This window comes from Felis catus, chromosome B1, assembly GCF_018350175.1.
Source record: "Felis catus isolate Fca126 chromosome B1, F.catus_Fca126_mat1.0, whole genome shotgun sequence".
In the NCBI taxonomy this organism is placed as follows: domain Eukaryota; kingdom Metazoa; phylum Chordata; class Mammalia; order Carnivora; family Felidae; genus Felis; species Felis catus.
This window is the reverse complement of record NC_058371.1, coordinates 123,892,094-123,907,662: the sequence shown is the minus strand read 5'-3', so window position 1 is coordinate 123,907,662 and position 15,569 is coordinate 123,892,094. Positions and strand designations below refer to the sequence as shown.

The window sequence follows — 15,569 nt, the reverse complement described above, 5'->3', positions numbered from 1 at the left end:
GTCTAAGTTCTTACTGCCAAGGACCACATTGCCAACATGGTAGTAAACAAGCTTCTATATTTCCTCCATCATCTACATGATTATTTTCAAGTAGATAATATGGTTGTGTCCTTTCTTTCGTTTTTTTAAGTTTATGTATTTATTTGGGGAGAGAGAGCACACAAACAGGGGAGGGGCAAAGAGAGAGGGAGGAAGAGAATACCATGCAGGCTCCACACTGGCAGCACAGAGGCCAACGCAGGGCTCTATCCCACAAACTGTGAGATCACAACCTGAGTGACATCAAGAGTTGGATGCTTAAACAACCAGGCATCCCTGGTTGCGCCCTTTCATATAAATTCATATTTATTGTGAAGTAAGCTAAAAAGTAGTGAAGATTTATATTCGTTTCTGAAAAATCTTTCAGCCTCCTGGAGGTCAGTAAACTTTCTCTGAAATGCCAAATAGCAAAATATCTTAGCCTTTGTAGGCCATAGGATCTCTGTTGCAACAATTTGACATTGCCTTTGTCAGGGAGGAAAAATTTTTCCTCAGCTTTCTTAAGTTTGTTCTTAAGGGCCTGCCAATTAAACTGACAAAAGGAAGATTTACAATAGAAAAGACAATGTTTATTCTTATTTGTTTATAGGACAGCTCACAGAAAATGTGGCATAAAGAGGGGGTTAGAATTTGGGACTTATATACCACATTAGTGTGGGAAAAGTTGGAGGAGAAAGGACCACTTAGGAAAGATAAAGGGGTACTTAGGAAAACAGATGGGAGATATGATAGTTTTGTAACAATTTCTTGGACAATTTCTTATTCCAGTTCTGGCTTCTCATCTTGTTGATAGGAGTCATCTTCCCTGGTTATGAAATTCTGGCGAAAGGATTTATGACAGTTGAACTCCTTGGGGAGTCTCTGCTTTTAGGCAGGTAAGGGGAGTTGAGACAAAGCCTTTTTACATCTCTTAATTCACAAATATCTTCACCTGAAAATAATCCTTATATCAGAGTAGTATATTCTGGAGCCCTTCACAATTTTATTGTGAAAGCAGCCATAGACCATATGTAAACGAATGGGGATGGCCATGTTCTAATAGACCTTTACTTACAAAAACAGGGGGCGGTGGTTTGCAGATCTCTACTCAAGACTTTCTTTATAATTTCAGAGCACACACATTAAATATAGATAATAGTTAAGTAGTTTAATTAATAATAGTAGTAAAGATTAATTTTGTAAGCAAAGAAAGTAACTTAATTTCCTGTAACAGTTTGTCAAAGCCTCTAATAGTATATTTCCATAGTATTTATCATTTTTGAAATAGCAGAAATAATAGCATATAATGTTTAAAGAATTAGATAATAATTGTCTATATGAAAGAACATGATTTTGGAAACACACAAACATAGCTCATATTTCTGGCTCTGCCATTTGCTAATTGTAGGTCCAAGGAAAAAAATGTTTGCAAGCCTTTGTTTCTTCATTTATAAAAGATAAATAATAATATCTATTTCATAGGGTTATTATGAATATTACCTGGAAAATACCATAAAAGGGGTTAGCACACTCCATAGCATGTAGTAACCTCTTAAATGACTAATGGCTGTTACTGTTTATAGCTTATTATTTATTAAGTAGAAGTTTCACTGGACAGATAATGGAGAAATGAGCATTTGGGTTATGCTATTATCCCTGTAATAGATTTGATATATCTGCACTTTGAAACATTCAGTTTAGTGATGATAATTACCACTTAAAAACAATGTGGTCCAAATTTTATAACCAGGACCATCCCATATTATTTTGTTTAGAATTCTGAGGGAAAAAAAAGTCTGTCCTAAAGTCCCTGCGGTTCAGTACTTAGATGAAAAAAAGCACTGGACTAGTACTAACATGATAGGGAAAGGTAGGATAAAATAGGCAGAGGGGGAAAGGTTAGGACCTGAGGTCCCCGGTTGGGGGAAAACACATATTGTGACCATGAGTAAACTCCCTTAGGTTTAAGGTTCCTCTTAAGAATGTAACAGACACCACCCACTGCCCATCAGGTTCCCCTCAGGAATTTGACAATCACAATACCTAAGTAAAATCAGTAAATCATAAAACTTACGTTATATGAGGGACAGTAGGACCGCCATCTGATTCCTCACACAATGGAATTGAGCCAATCAGGAATGAACAACGCAGCACTTAGAGTGATCAAGCCAATAAGGGTAAGACCTGAGAAGAAACAAGGAGAAGGAACAAGGGGGAAGGGAAGGGAGGGCCAACCAGAACCTTATCAAAAACCCTTGCCTATAGTCGCAGGCATTCTCTTTTGAATGTCCCCTCTCTGTAAAGAGAGTTTTCATGCTACTCTTTATTTTTTTTTTTTAGCTTTGATCATTTTATTATTTTTTTTCAAGAGCTTTTTATTTTTTATTTACTTTTAAATTTTATTTAAATCCAAGTTAGTTAACATACAGTGTAATAATGGTTTCAAGAGTAGAATTGAGTGATGCATCACATATATAACACCCAGTGCTCATCCCAACAAGTGCCCTCCTTAATGCCATCACCCATTTAGCCCATCTGCCACACCCAACACCCCTCAACAACCCTCAATTTGTTCTCTGTATTTAAGAGTCTCTTATGGTTTGTCTCTGTTTTTATCTTATTTTTGCTTCCCTTCCCCTATGTTCATCTGTTTTGCTTCTTAAATTCCACATATGAGTGAAATCATTTATTTGTCTTTCTCTGACTTATTTCACTTAGTACAATACCCTATCCACATTGTTGCAAATGGCAAGATTTCCTTCTTTTTGATTGCCGAGTAATATTTCATTGTATTCTTACTTTCTGATCTTATATTGTAATAAACTCTTGCCTGCTGCTTATTTTATTTTGTGTTCACCTCTTCATTCTTTGAAACAGCAAGACAACCAATCCCGGGTATTGAGGTAAAAAAAAAAAAAATCCTGCAACACTAATGAAATAGACGCAAGTGGCAGTTTAAGAACTTACCATTTGAAAGGTGAAGAAAAGTTTAAATCAGTTATCCTAAGGTCAGAAGCATGGATCTTGTGTCCTTTCTTCTGGGCTTTCTAGTTTTATGTAGGGTGACTAGTAACTGAATAAGAGTACTGCATTAAATTACAATACAATGAAGTAAATTGCTCTCAAGCCTGGGAGAAGCTGATGACATCACACTCTCAAAAGCTGCTCTAAAAGTCAAAAATGCTTTATTCATCCTTAGCTCTCATCAGGGAACACTGACACACTAATGACATCTGGGTTTCTTTCAAGCCAGTGGATTTTGGAAAGGGTTGAAAGTTTTTTCTTTGAATGGTTCATAGCCCCAATTAGGAATAAAATTAGCCATTATCAGGGGATGGATGATTCTTTTCACAGAAGACTTCCTCCTAGTAAATTTGAATTGCAAATGTCAAAACCCCTAAAGAAAATGAAGGCAAAATACATACATACTTACATACATACATTCATACATAAATAGTGAGGGTTTTTTTTTTTTTTTTAAGAGCAGCAGTAATTCATTATCAAGCAATTAGCCTTGCAATAAGCTCCCATTTCTCGGTTTAGAATATTCTGGTCAATATTGGCAATATAATTATGATAAAGGTTGAAGACACAGTGCAGTCCTCAAATGTTAACCATTTACAAACAATTTGTCTTTAATGACAGACAGGAGAGCATCTAATTACCCTCAGCATTTCAAGAAAGGCTGACTATTTGCCAAACAGCACTCCATTTGATTGCCTTTAAAGTGCAGCCCTGGGTTGTTAAAGGGAAAATAGGATTTTTGGCTCCAGGTAATTAACTTTCCCGCTGTTCCTTTCTGAGGCCATAATGAAGGCTCTTTGAAGTCTTCATTACCAATGGGTATTTGTCAAGGCCAAAATAATAATGCACAGCCCCAAGTCCTTCAATAACAGTTTCCTTTATCATTCTCTATAAAATCTTTGAAATGACTAATGATCGCCTGAAAGGTGCAAAGGGCAAAATTCACTGTCTGAAATGAGACAAGTCATCTAGAGCTCTGGGACAGGACAGCCAAAGAAAGGAAAGTAATACTGAACTGAAGGAGCATAGAGGGGGATTATTTGAAATCTAGATTATTTTCAACAAAGGCTGATTCTTCAACGCTTTGTGAAAAAAGTATAGAGGAAAAAATGAAAAATGAAAAGTAAAGATAAGTGAAAAAAATAAAGCATATGTTAAAATACATACATGATCATAGGAACTCGTTATTGATGGAATGGGCCAACACTTAGTAGCATTTGCCTTGAAATAGGAGTAAGAGTGAAATCATTCACAGAGCTGGTCTGCTCCATTTGTCTCAGAGATCACTAGATATGTTTCTAGTACTGCTTTTTCTCCTAAGACTCTAGCGTTGATAGAATCTATTGAAGGATAGCTCAGAAGTGCATTTCAGGGACTCTTCATAGGCTTTCTGAATCATGTGCCAGTGTGCCACAGATTTTCTCAAACCCCTTCCTTTGTTAATTAAGGTGCAAGAAGAGAATCTAAATTAACGATTTGTCTTTTTAAGACTTTTCTGCCCAGCTTCCATAGTATTCCATTCAACACAAGTTTTCTTAGAGCTGGTAATAAGCTCTCTAATTGTGACACATTTTGGTGTCTCATATTCTTATATCTTTTTCAGAATATTCAAAGTAGAAGAGAACCAGCAATGATGAAATACTCACCATGTGTCACATTATCATATTCTCACTTTAACCTCCCAGCTTTTGTGTGGATGAAGGAACAATTCTAATTAGTCCTCTCCTGCTTTTAATTCCTAGGGAGCAGCCTAGAGTTCCCTTTCATCATTCCCCTGTTCATCACAATGTTTACTCATCTGACGAAACTCAGTTCATGGCCACATGCACATCTCATCTGCAAATCTTGGATTCCATTTTCATAATACATCCCGATTCCAAACACTTCTCACACTAGTTCAAATCAGCATGACCTGACCTTCAAATAGATTAGTGCAATCTCCATTGACTTCTACCATTGCTTATACCATGATGTTCCCCTACTCAGCCAGGACACTGAAATACTATGTCAGATTATATTATTCCTCTGTTTACAACCAACCCATCAACAAACTCACTCAAAAGAACATGTATAAATTATATAATATATATGTATATACACACATATATATATATATATATATATATATATATATATATAAACATATAGATCCATCTAGATCCATATATATGGCTCATTCCCTCATTCCATTGAAATGCAACCTTATGAAAGACACCTCATCTGACAACCTAACTAAAAGCAGCCCTATTCCAATATTGTCCATCTTCTTAACCTACTTCATTTTCTTTCAAAGAATTATCCATCGTGTCATATATTTGGGTTTCTTTCTGTTGTACCCCCAATAGAATTCCATCTCCAGGAGTGGGGATCTTCACTGTATTGTTCACTGCTACGTCCCTGAAACAGGGGACAATGAGTGAATAGGCAATAGATGATTCTATGGTCTTCTATTTTGTGTCCTCCAGTTACCAAAAATTCCAAGTAAAAATGTTTCATCACTTTTTTATGTTTCTCAAGACAGTCTTTTCCCAACTTTGAGATATTTGGAAACAAAGGGCATTATATTTCATAAGTCTACTTGTACCCAGTAACTTGTAAATTCATGTTCATTCGTTTACTTCAAAGAGCTAACATTTCAGGTGGATGCCATGTTGGGGGATCATTAACACCATTTAGTGCCTTACGGAACAGAGACAATCTTCAAATCCCACATTTGCTTTTATCCTCTTGCCTAAACCAATTCCACTTTAGGGATAATTCCATATCTTATTTGGGGGGGGGGAACATGACAGTTTAAATATACTAGGTGTATTAGTTTCCTAGCACTGCCCTAACAAAGATTCACAAACTGGGTGGTTTAAAACAAGAGAAATATATTCTCTCACAGTTCCAGGGGTTAAAATCTAAAACCAAGGTGTTGACAGTGCCATACTCCCTTCAGAGCTCCTAGAGGAGGATCTTTTTTTTTTTTTTTTTTTTTTTTTTTTTTTTGATCTTTCAGTTTCTGGTCCCTTGGTTTTACTCAGTTTGTAACACCAAACTTCAGTCTTTGCTGAAATGGTCTTGGTGACCATTTTCCCTGTGTCTGTCTCACCTATTTGTATGAGGATACCAGCTGTATTGGATTATGGGCCCACCTTACTCAGCATGAACTCACTTATAACTAGTTACTTCTGCAATAACCCTATTTCCAAATAAAATCACCTTCTGAGGTGCTGGGAGTCAGGACATCAACATATTATTTTGTGGGTCACAAATCCACCCCACTGCATGAGGAAAACAAAACCTTGTATATATCCTTCCCATGGATGATGTTCTTTTATTCGTTTCACAGACATTTATTCAGCAATTCTTTTTTGTTACACGCAATGCTAGATTCAAAGCAGTAAAAATGAATTAGACCTATTTCTTATATAAAAGGAAATACAGAAACAATTAAAATATGATGCTTAAATGCAATACCGGTGGTATGACCAGAGTGCCACAGAGGCATAGATTAGTGTGTGATTAATTCTGGCTGTGAGACCAGACTAGCAATTACAAAGATAATTTTTTGAAGTTAATATTAATAGAAGTATAAGAACTAAGCAGGCAGAAAGATCAGAAGAGGCATTCCGGATGAGTCCATTCAATGCACATATATAAAGCACCTGCTGTGTGCTAAACATACAAGTTGGATGCTGGCAAACAGCTATAATTTGTGTTTGTTTCTGGGGATAGAGACATTAAATGCTTTTGTCTTGACAGAATATTAATTTAGTGGGGAAGACAGAAAAATAAACAGAAAATCATGATAGAATGTGATAGATACTATGGTGGGGCTATAAAGGAGTAGAGGAAGAGAGATAATTAGATTTGAATGCCATGTTAAATGACTCGGCAATTTCATAAAGAGTATTATATAGGAGAGTCACATGATTAGACATTTTGCTAAAAAGAAAAAAAAAAGACTCCTATAAAGGATCCTACTGCAGCATGAAGAATACTTCAGACAGTGCAGTGTCAATCTTGTTTGTATTTCATTTTAAGTCCAGAATCTCATATATTCATACCCATATGCCCTTTGCTAGGTGTTGCTTGGATGTTGTGTTTTTTTATCACAATCCATGAATTAGCCACCCAGGGTCTAAAACAAAGAGATAATAAGAAAGCAATAAAAATGGGAGCCAAATTTCTATCTTTCTCTTGGACATTAAGCTATGAACATATGGAAAGAGAAGGCAAGTACCAAACCAATAAGTCTTTGGTAGTATGAACTTGAATTTAAAGTTTTTCTGAGCATTATTAAAAATTTAATCTCCTTTTGAATCACTGCATTCTACAGTAAGAAAGGATTTGAGAAAAATCTTCATTAACCAGAGTCCACAGTTTTTACTAAACACATTTTCTCATGATTACCTTTGTTTTAAGGGTATCTCAGAAATAACAATATAGACATATGTGAAAATTATAAGGAATTAATTTATGTATACATGAGTATACATGTTATAACTTCACCTTTTTAAATGCACATACACGAAATTCTATAATACGTTGGCGTCTGGAAGCCACCTAAAGAACAATGACAGAGAGAACTTTTAAAATTGTTAAGCATGAGCATAAAGCCCTATTTTCAAGGAAATACTTTTCCTCTACCCTCTTAGTTAATTCTTGGGGACTCGTGAATTAAACTGACAGAAGACAAATTAGGAAGAGAAAAGCCTGATTTTAATGCATAAAGGGGAACATCAGGTAGTTCACCAAGAAAGGTGATTTCATTGTGGTAGTTAGAATTTAGGGTTCATAGACTTAAGGGGATAGGAAGAAGGACACTTATGGTTGGGGGAGAGGGGGAGATTAATTCTGAGAAAGGGGTGTGGAGAGAAAGACACTTAAGAGAAAACAAATGACTTCTTGTTAAAATGAATAGGCCCTTAGGAGAACAGATGGGCAAGATGATAGTTTTGTAACAAGGTCTTTTTGGTGTGCTGCTGACTTCTTTTTTGGTCTCTGGTGATAAGAATCAGTCTTTCCTGGCTGCTCTCTGGGAGGGGATTTATGACAATTGAGTTCTTTCTGGAGGTTCTGCTTTTAGGCAGATAAGGGATTTCAGAAACTCAAATGCCTTCAGCTTAAAATAATTGTTATGCCACAGTGGCATATTTGAGATCCCTTCATGAGAACTGAAGGATGGGCACAGGGTCTCAATAGAAAAGTGGAGACAATAGGATCCTGCCTCTCTTCCAACCACCCTAAGGCTAAGAATAAAAATGTAATCCTTCTGTGCTCTCACTAGTAACTGGTGGCTGCCACACCCAAGGGAGTGTTTAAGGATCCATACATTTGGCCTCCAAGTTTCAACTCAGAGAATCATGAGCTAGCAGCTTTTGCTCCTGTCCCTCTCCTCCTTTTCATAGGGAAGAATAATAAATAGTTTAAATTAGCCAAAATTCTCTCTGCCTCAGTTATTTTCTAGAACTAGATTTGCGGTAAAAAAAAAAAAAGCCACTCCGGATAGTGAAAGAATTTTAATTAGGACTTTGAAATCCAAAGGCAGTACAGCCCTGTGTGTGCTTAGTAACTAAGGAGACCCAGGAGCATCCAGGGTGTCTGCAGTGAGCCTGGGAATATTAGATCAGGGAGAGTATGAAACACAAAGAGCTCACCTGGAGAAGGCTGCCTGTATTTCTGGCACTTGCAGGGGGAGGCACCTTCCAACAGTGGCTATAGAGATGGTGTGGGGCCATGGGGAGGGTGAAGGGGGCTGTGCAGTTCGGTCATTACACTCCCTCCTCACAGGCTGATTATGACACCACTACCATCAAACATTTCTTAAAATTATCTGTGCTTAACACATGTGATGCAAAATGTAACCTGAAGGGGTGTTTCTTGCTGTAAAAATATTAAAAATGTATTTCCCTTTCGTCCGAGGACCAATGCCATCTTGCTCTCTCTATTTCTCTCATAAATTCTGTGGTTATAGCTTCTATTCTTTTCTATTTTTTTTACTCACTTTTATATACAGATGAGAGATTTTAAAGGCATTCTCATTTGCTGAATATAAAAATTGAAGTGTAGCTGAAATCCTTAGAAGAGCAAACTATGTCTATCACACACCATTACCTTCTACATTGTTTGTGATTACCGGGCTTGAACTTAACAAAAGGCTCCGTTAGAAATGAAGGGCAAGATCCCACCTTTTTGAAAGAATCTATTAAACAAAACAAAACCCATGAGATTTGGGGGGGAAAAAAAGAAAGAAATATCTGACCCATTTTTAGCATGCTAAAATAAACCACCAGCACCATCTATCAGGAGACTTCAAACAATGGCAGTAACACAGACTTAATCCAAATGGAAAGGTGATCTGAGTTAAATTGTCAGTATGCCTCGAAGCCTTTAATTTAATAATTAAATTTGTTAATTATTGCCCAGTTCAAACTCAAATCACACTTCTTGTATGCAAAATATAAAAAAATATAACGTACACGTGTGCACTTATGTGTATACGCATTTGTGTGTGAATACATATACCTGTCTGTAAAGCAGGGCAAACATCAGATCATACACAATAGAGCCATGTTAAGGTGAATCTAAGAAACACACATTATAAGGATTTTTCACATACTAAATATGGGTTCTCAGGTTCCTAATGGCAACAAAAGAAATATGAACATATTTCTCATATATGATTCATAGTGGCCCAGAATTTACAAATCTAGTTCAATTAAAATATTATCTCCATTTGGAACAAATAAATAAATAACCTCACAGAGCCCGTGACGAATCAGACTTGTGCTCTGATTGCATTATCCAGCATATCCAGCAAGTTTCTATGACTACCATTGAAATAGGAGAGCAGTGACTAAAAAGTTAAGAATTACTTGAGGGTAAGCAAGCACGGATATCCTGGCTGTTGTCACAAGTTATAAAACTGATTATTGCAGTCTTCATTTGAGGCTTTTTCAGAAAATTGGGCTTTGCAAAATGAGATTATATAACACATATTAAATATAATTATTTAGCTTATCCTCTAGATTAAAAATAAAGCATTTTGTTTGTTTTTCAGAAGAAAAATGTTCTGTTGGTAATCCACTTCCTTTCTCAGCGATCTCCTCTGAATGTCCAATTTATATTTATTCACTCAAAATGACACAGCATGAGTGACTTTATAAAAATGATCTTTGGCCCAGTCCCTTATGTTATCCTGGCCCATATATGTTTGGAAGGTATGATTTTAGGAGACAAGAAATCAGTGAAAACTCTGAAATCCCAAACCCAAACCTCTTATTTCCTCTATGTATGAACTTCCTCTAGCCCTAACGTTCCTCAGCGTTGGGAGAACAGGTGCAAGTTAGGACTATCATCTAAAGAATTATACTATTAGTATAACTATCCTTAGCTTCTGTAACATCTATTGCAGAGGCTAGTTAGAATCAACACGATTAGTTTTAGATAAAGATCAAAGCACAGTCTTTGTTGTCTTGCTTTGGCTCTATATTAAAAGTGAGGTATTTTATTCAGCAATTTTCCATCTAGTGACTCATGATGGGTGATGGACAGGTGGATGATTGAGTTGTTTTTGAGATAAGAACTGCTTAGCGGAAGAGTTATGGACCAAAGCAGCCAATAAAACCATCTACAAAGAATAATGGACAGTGATGACAGAGCTATAAGCACAGCAGGAAACATTTTTAGCTCCCTTTCCTGTCATGGGGGTGCACTTTCCTCTGCATTAGCAAGGATTGGGTCAACACCTGCAATATAATGCATTTTAAATCTCAAATCTGAGCTCACCCTGCTTGAGAGAAAAATGTTCTATCAGATTCCACCTTCAGCTTTGTGAAACACTTGTAATTATACAATTACTTAACAAACACAGGGGGCTGGGCATCACAAGAAGAAAATAAATCAAATTACAACAAATTCTTAGTATCTGGTAATCCCAACTTGTTTACCTAAACAGGTTAAATGATCTCACCAAATGGCAGAACTTGACTTCTCCCTCAACAGCAAATATATAAAAAGTGCTGAGTGAGCATATTTTATTCCTGTCACCTAATTTCAGTTTCCATCAACTTACTTCCAAGATATTATTGACCGGAAGTAGAGAAGAGTAGTGGGCGTAAGAGAGGTGCTGACTTGAACTTAAGCTGAGGGTACTCTGAGACATGACTGAGGAATTTAAAGAATAGAGAAGTCTAATTCTATGAAGGATGAAAAATTTCCTGGAAAATACTCGGGCTTAGGGACACTAACCAACCCATACTCTTTGGAGGGCAAGAGCAAAGAGAGTCTGTCATGAAGATTGTCCTGGTGGATATGTGCCTAAGGGGAGTGTCCCATAAATAAAAACAAAAATTTGCCTTTCCTAAGAACTTGGTAACTCACAGGCAAACCAGAGGGGACATAAGAGTCCCCTGGACTGGTTTTATGTGTTACTTCCTTAAACAGGTCTAAAACATTTTTGTATTCAGTGTATATTTAACGAAGTAATGAAGGAATTGATGTTCTCCTTAATATTGTTTAAGAAACAGATTCACTTACTATTTCATTTCCATTGTCTGAATCAGACCTGATGTTCTGAAGATAGTTTGCAAACCATTTCTCTTTGGTACTTGTTCTTTAACACTCTTGTGATTTTCCAAAACTTCTTGGGAGGCACAGTAAGCTATTTACAACTTAGATAATAAAAGAAGAAAAACAATCTCCATAAACAGCATCATGCCATGTATTATTATTTTCAGGTTTTTAGCTAACTGTGATCACTGACTTTCAACTAACCAAAGTACGTGACCTTGCAAAAAGAATTGACAGAAATAGAACTATGTTAGTGAGGAGCTGCTGCTGTTGCTATATGTATATGTGCCATTTGGTTTAGTTTTATCAACTTCCAGCCCATGGCTCAGTCCATCTCACAGGAAGTAAACACCACGGTATTTCAGTAATGTTTCATTTCTACTACACTGAGTAGCAGAGCTGTGCCCTGGCTGACCCATTTTTTTCTCAGACTCTTCACCAGGACAAAATTAGCACGGCTTGATACCTTCTATCTCAAAGCAACCTTTCTCAGTGAGAGACCAATTGGTCTCCAACTTTCCCTTAGAGCAATCCACAATGTTGGGGGTGGGGGGAGGTAGCCTATTCCATTTTTCTCATGTTTATGTGAATTTCTTCCTCCAGCTTCTCTGTCCTCCCCCTTAGTCCCTCCTCTCCACAGAAAAAGGATTGACTGATTTGACCGATACGATAAGCAGGATCTAGTGCCTACTGGCTCCTATTCCTTAGTTGGTGAGAAAGTAGCCCCTGTCCCAGGGCCTTGCTCTCTGTCCCTGCTATCAGGGCTCAGTGTCTGAGCAGAGTCTGGTTTCCCCTTGCAGCTTACCTGTGTCAACAGCCTGCACATTGTGTATTGTTGAAAGGAGTTTTCCAAGATCAGAACTCAGGCAATGGCTATTAGGAAATCCACATACAGTCACAAACCCAAGGTGTTTTCTAATCCACCTCTACCGATAGTAAAGCTGATGCTTTAGTCTATATTTATCAAGCTCCTGTGTCTGTTTTATAACTGGCTCTAAACTTGAGGGGAAGGAGAAATATGTACTATATTGGCCCTATTGAAACCTTCATCTCATAGATCTACCACCTCCAATGCTCTAGGGCAATGTTCCCAGAGAAGACAATGGCCCCACCAGATTCCCAGGATCCCACATAGACAGCCTAGAGCAGGAGAAAAAGTAAGAAATTGTGGATGGCATCTGGCTTCTGATTGAGAATAGTTATAAGAATATGAGAGATACTCTTTGGAAGCTCCCAAAAACACTTCGGGGGCAGGGGTAATTTAAAGGAGGTTCAGTGAACTTGGAATCACTTGTAGTGAACTATTGATTCAAAATACGTCAAGTCATTCTTATATATGGGATCTCAGACTTGTGAAATCTGTGGAAAGTTAAGCTACCTGCACGTACATCTTATGCTTATAGGAAACTTATTTGTTCAAAACATTTTTTTGCTTATGTCTTTTTATTATAAGAATATGTTCATGAGATAGGCAGGATAACCATAATATTTCTATTTCACGTGTAGGAAATGGAGACATAGAAGGCTAGAAATGATCCTATGTTATATAGCTAGCAAGGGGTGGAGAAGGATTACAAAATGTATGTTCTCTAATTTCTAGACTGACTTTGTAATAAATCACTTAGAATTCCTTACAAATTCTCCTTCACAGAAATATTTTCTCAAAATTTTATAGGAGTATGAAGCTATTAGATGTAATGGGATCAAAAATGAGAGAAATTCTTGGGCTTGCTGATTGTGATGTGCAGACTCTAAGACACCCCCCGTGATTTCTGCCTCCTGGTATTCATGCCTTTGTGTAGTCATTTACCTCTGAGCGTGAGCAGGACCGGTGACTTACTTCTAGCCAACAGAATCTGGCGAAGGTGATGGATGTCACTTCTGTCATTATGTTACATAAGATTGTAGAAGACTCTCATTATTAGTTCTGTCTCTTGCTGGCTTTGATGAAACAAACTGCCATATGAACAGGCCTACATGGCAAGGAACAGGGGGAGATCTCCAGCGAACAGCCAGCAAGGAACTAGATCCTGCCAACAACAATGTGAGCTTGAAAGTGAATCCTTCCTTAGTCAAGCTTCAGACAAGAACCCAACCCTTGGACGCCTTGATTACAGCCTCAAGAAACCCTAAAGCAGAAGCCCAGCTAAGCTATGCCCTGATTTCTGACCATGGAAACAGGGCATAATTATGTGTTATTTCAAGCTACTAAGTTTGTGATCACTTATGATGTAGCAGTAGATAACTAAATTGGTTTTCAGTGAAACAACAGGAATCCTCTAGCAGGTCCAAGCTACAAAGAGTCTAACAATTATGTTTCCTGCCATCATCCTGTTTCCTATGCTGCCCTGACTTGTACCAGATACGATAATAACTGCTTGTGCCTGGTGATCTTGTCCAGTAGATGTAGTCATCTTACCATGTTATCTCTTACCTCCCTGGCAGGATTTAATGCTCAGTTGTCTGCTACCAGACGCTGCAAGGCCAGAATCATTTATTACAGAGAGTTTAAGAATATTTCTGTATTAACAAGTCCTTGTCACATAAACATTAATGGAAAGCATAACTCAGTCTCAAGGTACCTTATGGAACATTTATCCTGAATTGCTTTACCAAGGCCTGGAAACAGGTGATCAAAATTCTCCTCTGATGATGTATGCAGCCCAGGACTATTGTGACAGAAGAAGGAAGGGAGAGGGAAAAAAAAGGAAAGAGAAAAAAAAAGATATGAACCTCCTTACATTGTTCCCAGGCAGCTTTCCTTCTGAGTGTCAATTTTTATTAAATGTCTCTTATTTCTCTTTTTCCCCATGCAAGTATTGGAAATGAGGAAGAAATTGGTTTAATAATTTTCTGAGAAATCAGCTAAATTCTAATGTTGTTTGATCACATCCAGTTACAAAAATGTCAAGTGCATTTCCATTTAGAGTGCTTGCTTAAACAGCCGTGCAAATGGGGAACACCCGAAAATCAGCATATATCATGAGAGAGTTTTGACTTTTTTTTTCAGTACACACTTGCATTAATCCACTCTGTTACTCTTGAAAATAATGCATTTTTCCGGCACATCATTCCTTAAATGAGGGTGATCCATCACCACTGGAGATTCACCAGTGAGGCACATTAATAAAAGCAGACAGATTCAGTGTGTTTTCTTTGGGAAGGTTTGCTTCTCATGAGGACAACGTTTGGTTGCTTATGCCAAAAATTCAACCCAGATGTTTCTACAACTCCTGTTTTCCCTGCTAGGACATTTCCCTAGGTAACAGCTTATCATAATTCTCATTCTACTCTTCATTAAAGAGCTGTTCATCTCAAAATACTATGTGCTATGAGGGGATGTGATTTTTCTCCCCTCTTCTGAAAGCTGTTGAATTAAATATGTTATAGTAACTATACTAGACATCCTACTCTGATGAACTCAGGACTGTATTGTGATTAAAACACACACACACACATACACACACATTCAAACACCTATGTGAATAGTAAGTAGTGAGGCTCAGACATGTGGAATTCAGGCAAATTTCACATTTTTATCACATATTTTTCAAATCTTAAATATTTCTGAATAATTTACTTCTTGAAAATGACTAATAATGGGCTGTGGGAGAACTGAATATTTAAATTTCAGTATTTAATTCGATTAAAAATTAGCTAAGCAGTATTTTATTGAATAAAATTATATGGTATTTTTCTCCTAATCAACCCCCCATTTTTATTTCATTCCAAAATATATATAAGTACATCACATATTTAAGCACTGCTACTGACTATGTGCAGTTTAATCTCTAATTCCTGCTACTATATTTTAGAATATAGACTTTCTACAGGATGGGTGAATTCTCCAGCAGGCTACATTTTTTTTTTTAATGTTTACTTATTTTTGAGAGAGAGAGAGAGAGACAGAGTATGAGCAGGGAGGGGCAGAGAGAGAAGGAGACACAGCATCTGAAGCAGGCTCCAGG

At 37.2% G+C, this 15,569-nt stretch overlaps 1 protein-coding gene and 1 long non-coding RNA gene across 4 annotated transcripts in view; both read right to left on the bottom strand.

Annotated features, from left to right (window-relative positions):
* Positions 1–302: 302 nt before the first annotated feature.
* On the bottom strand, positions 303–5,124 carry LOC109499060. The gene is made up of 3 exons (XR_002741511.2): positions 2,986–5,124; positions 2,093–2,202; positions 303–970 (listed from the first exon to the last, which is right to left on the bottom strand). It is a non-coding gene; the product is annotated as an uncharacterized LOC109499060 (long non-coding RNA).
* Positions 5,125–5,227: 103 nt separating this feature from the next.
* STPG2 (sperm tail PG-rich repeat containing 2) overlaps positions 5,228–15,569 on the bottom strand; it is a 635,506-nt gene continuing 625,164 nt past the window's right edge. For all 3 annotated transcript variants that reach the window (XM_045056062.1, XM_045056065.1, XM_045056064.1), the window contains one exon: positions 5,228–14,270. In XM_045056062.1, coding sequence (XP_044911997.1) covers positions 14,141–14,270 — 130 coding nt within the window. In that variant the 3' untranslated portion in view covers positions 5,228–14,140. The remainder of the gene's footprint in view (positions 14,271–15,569) is intronic.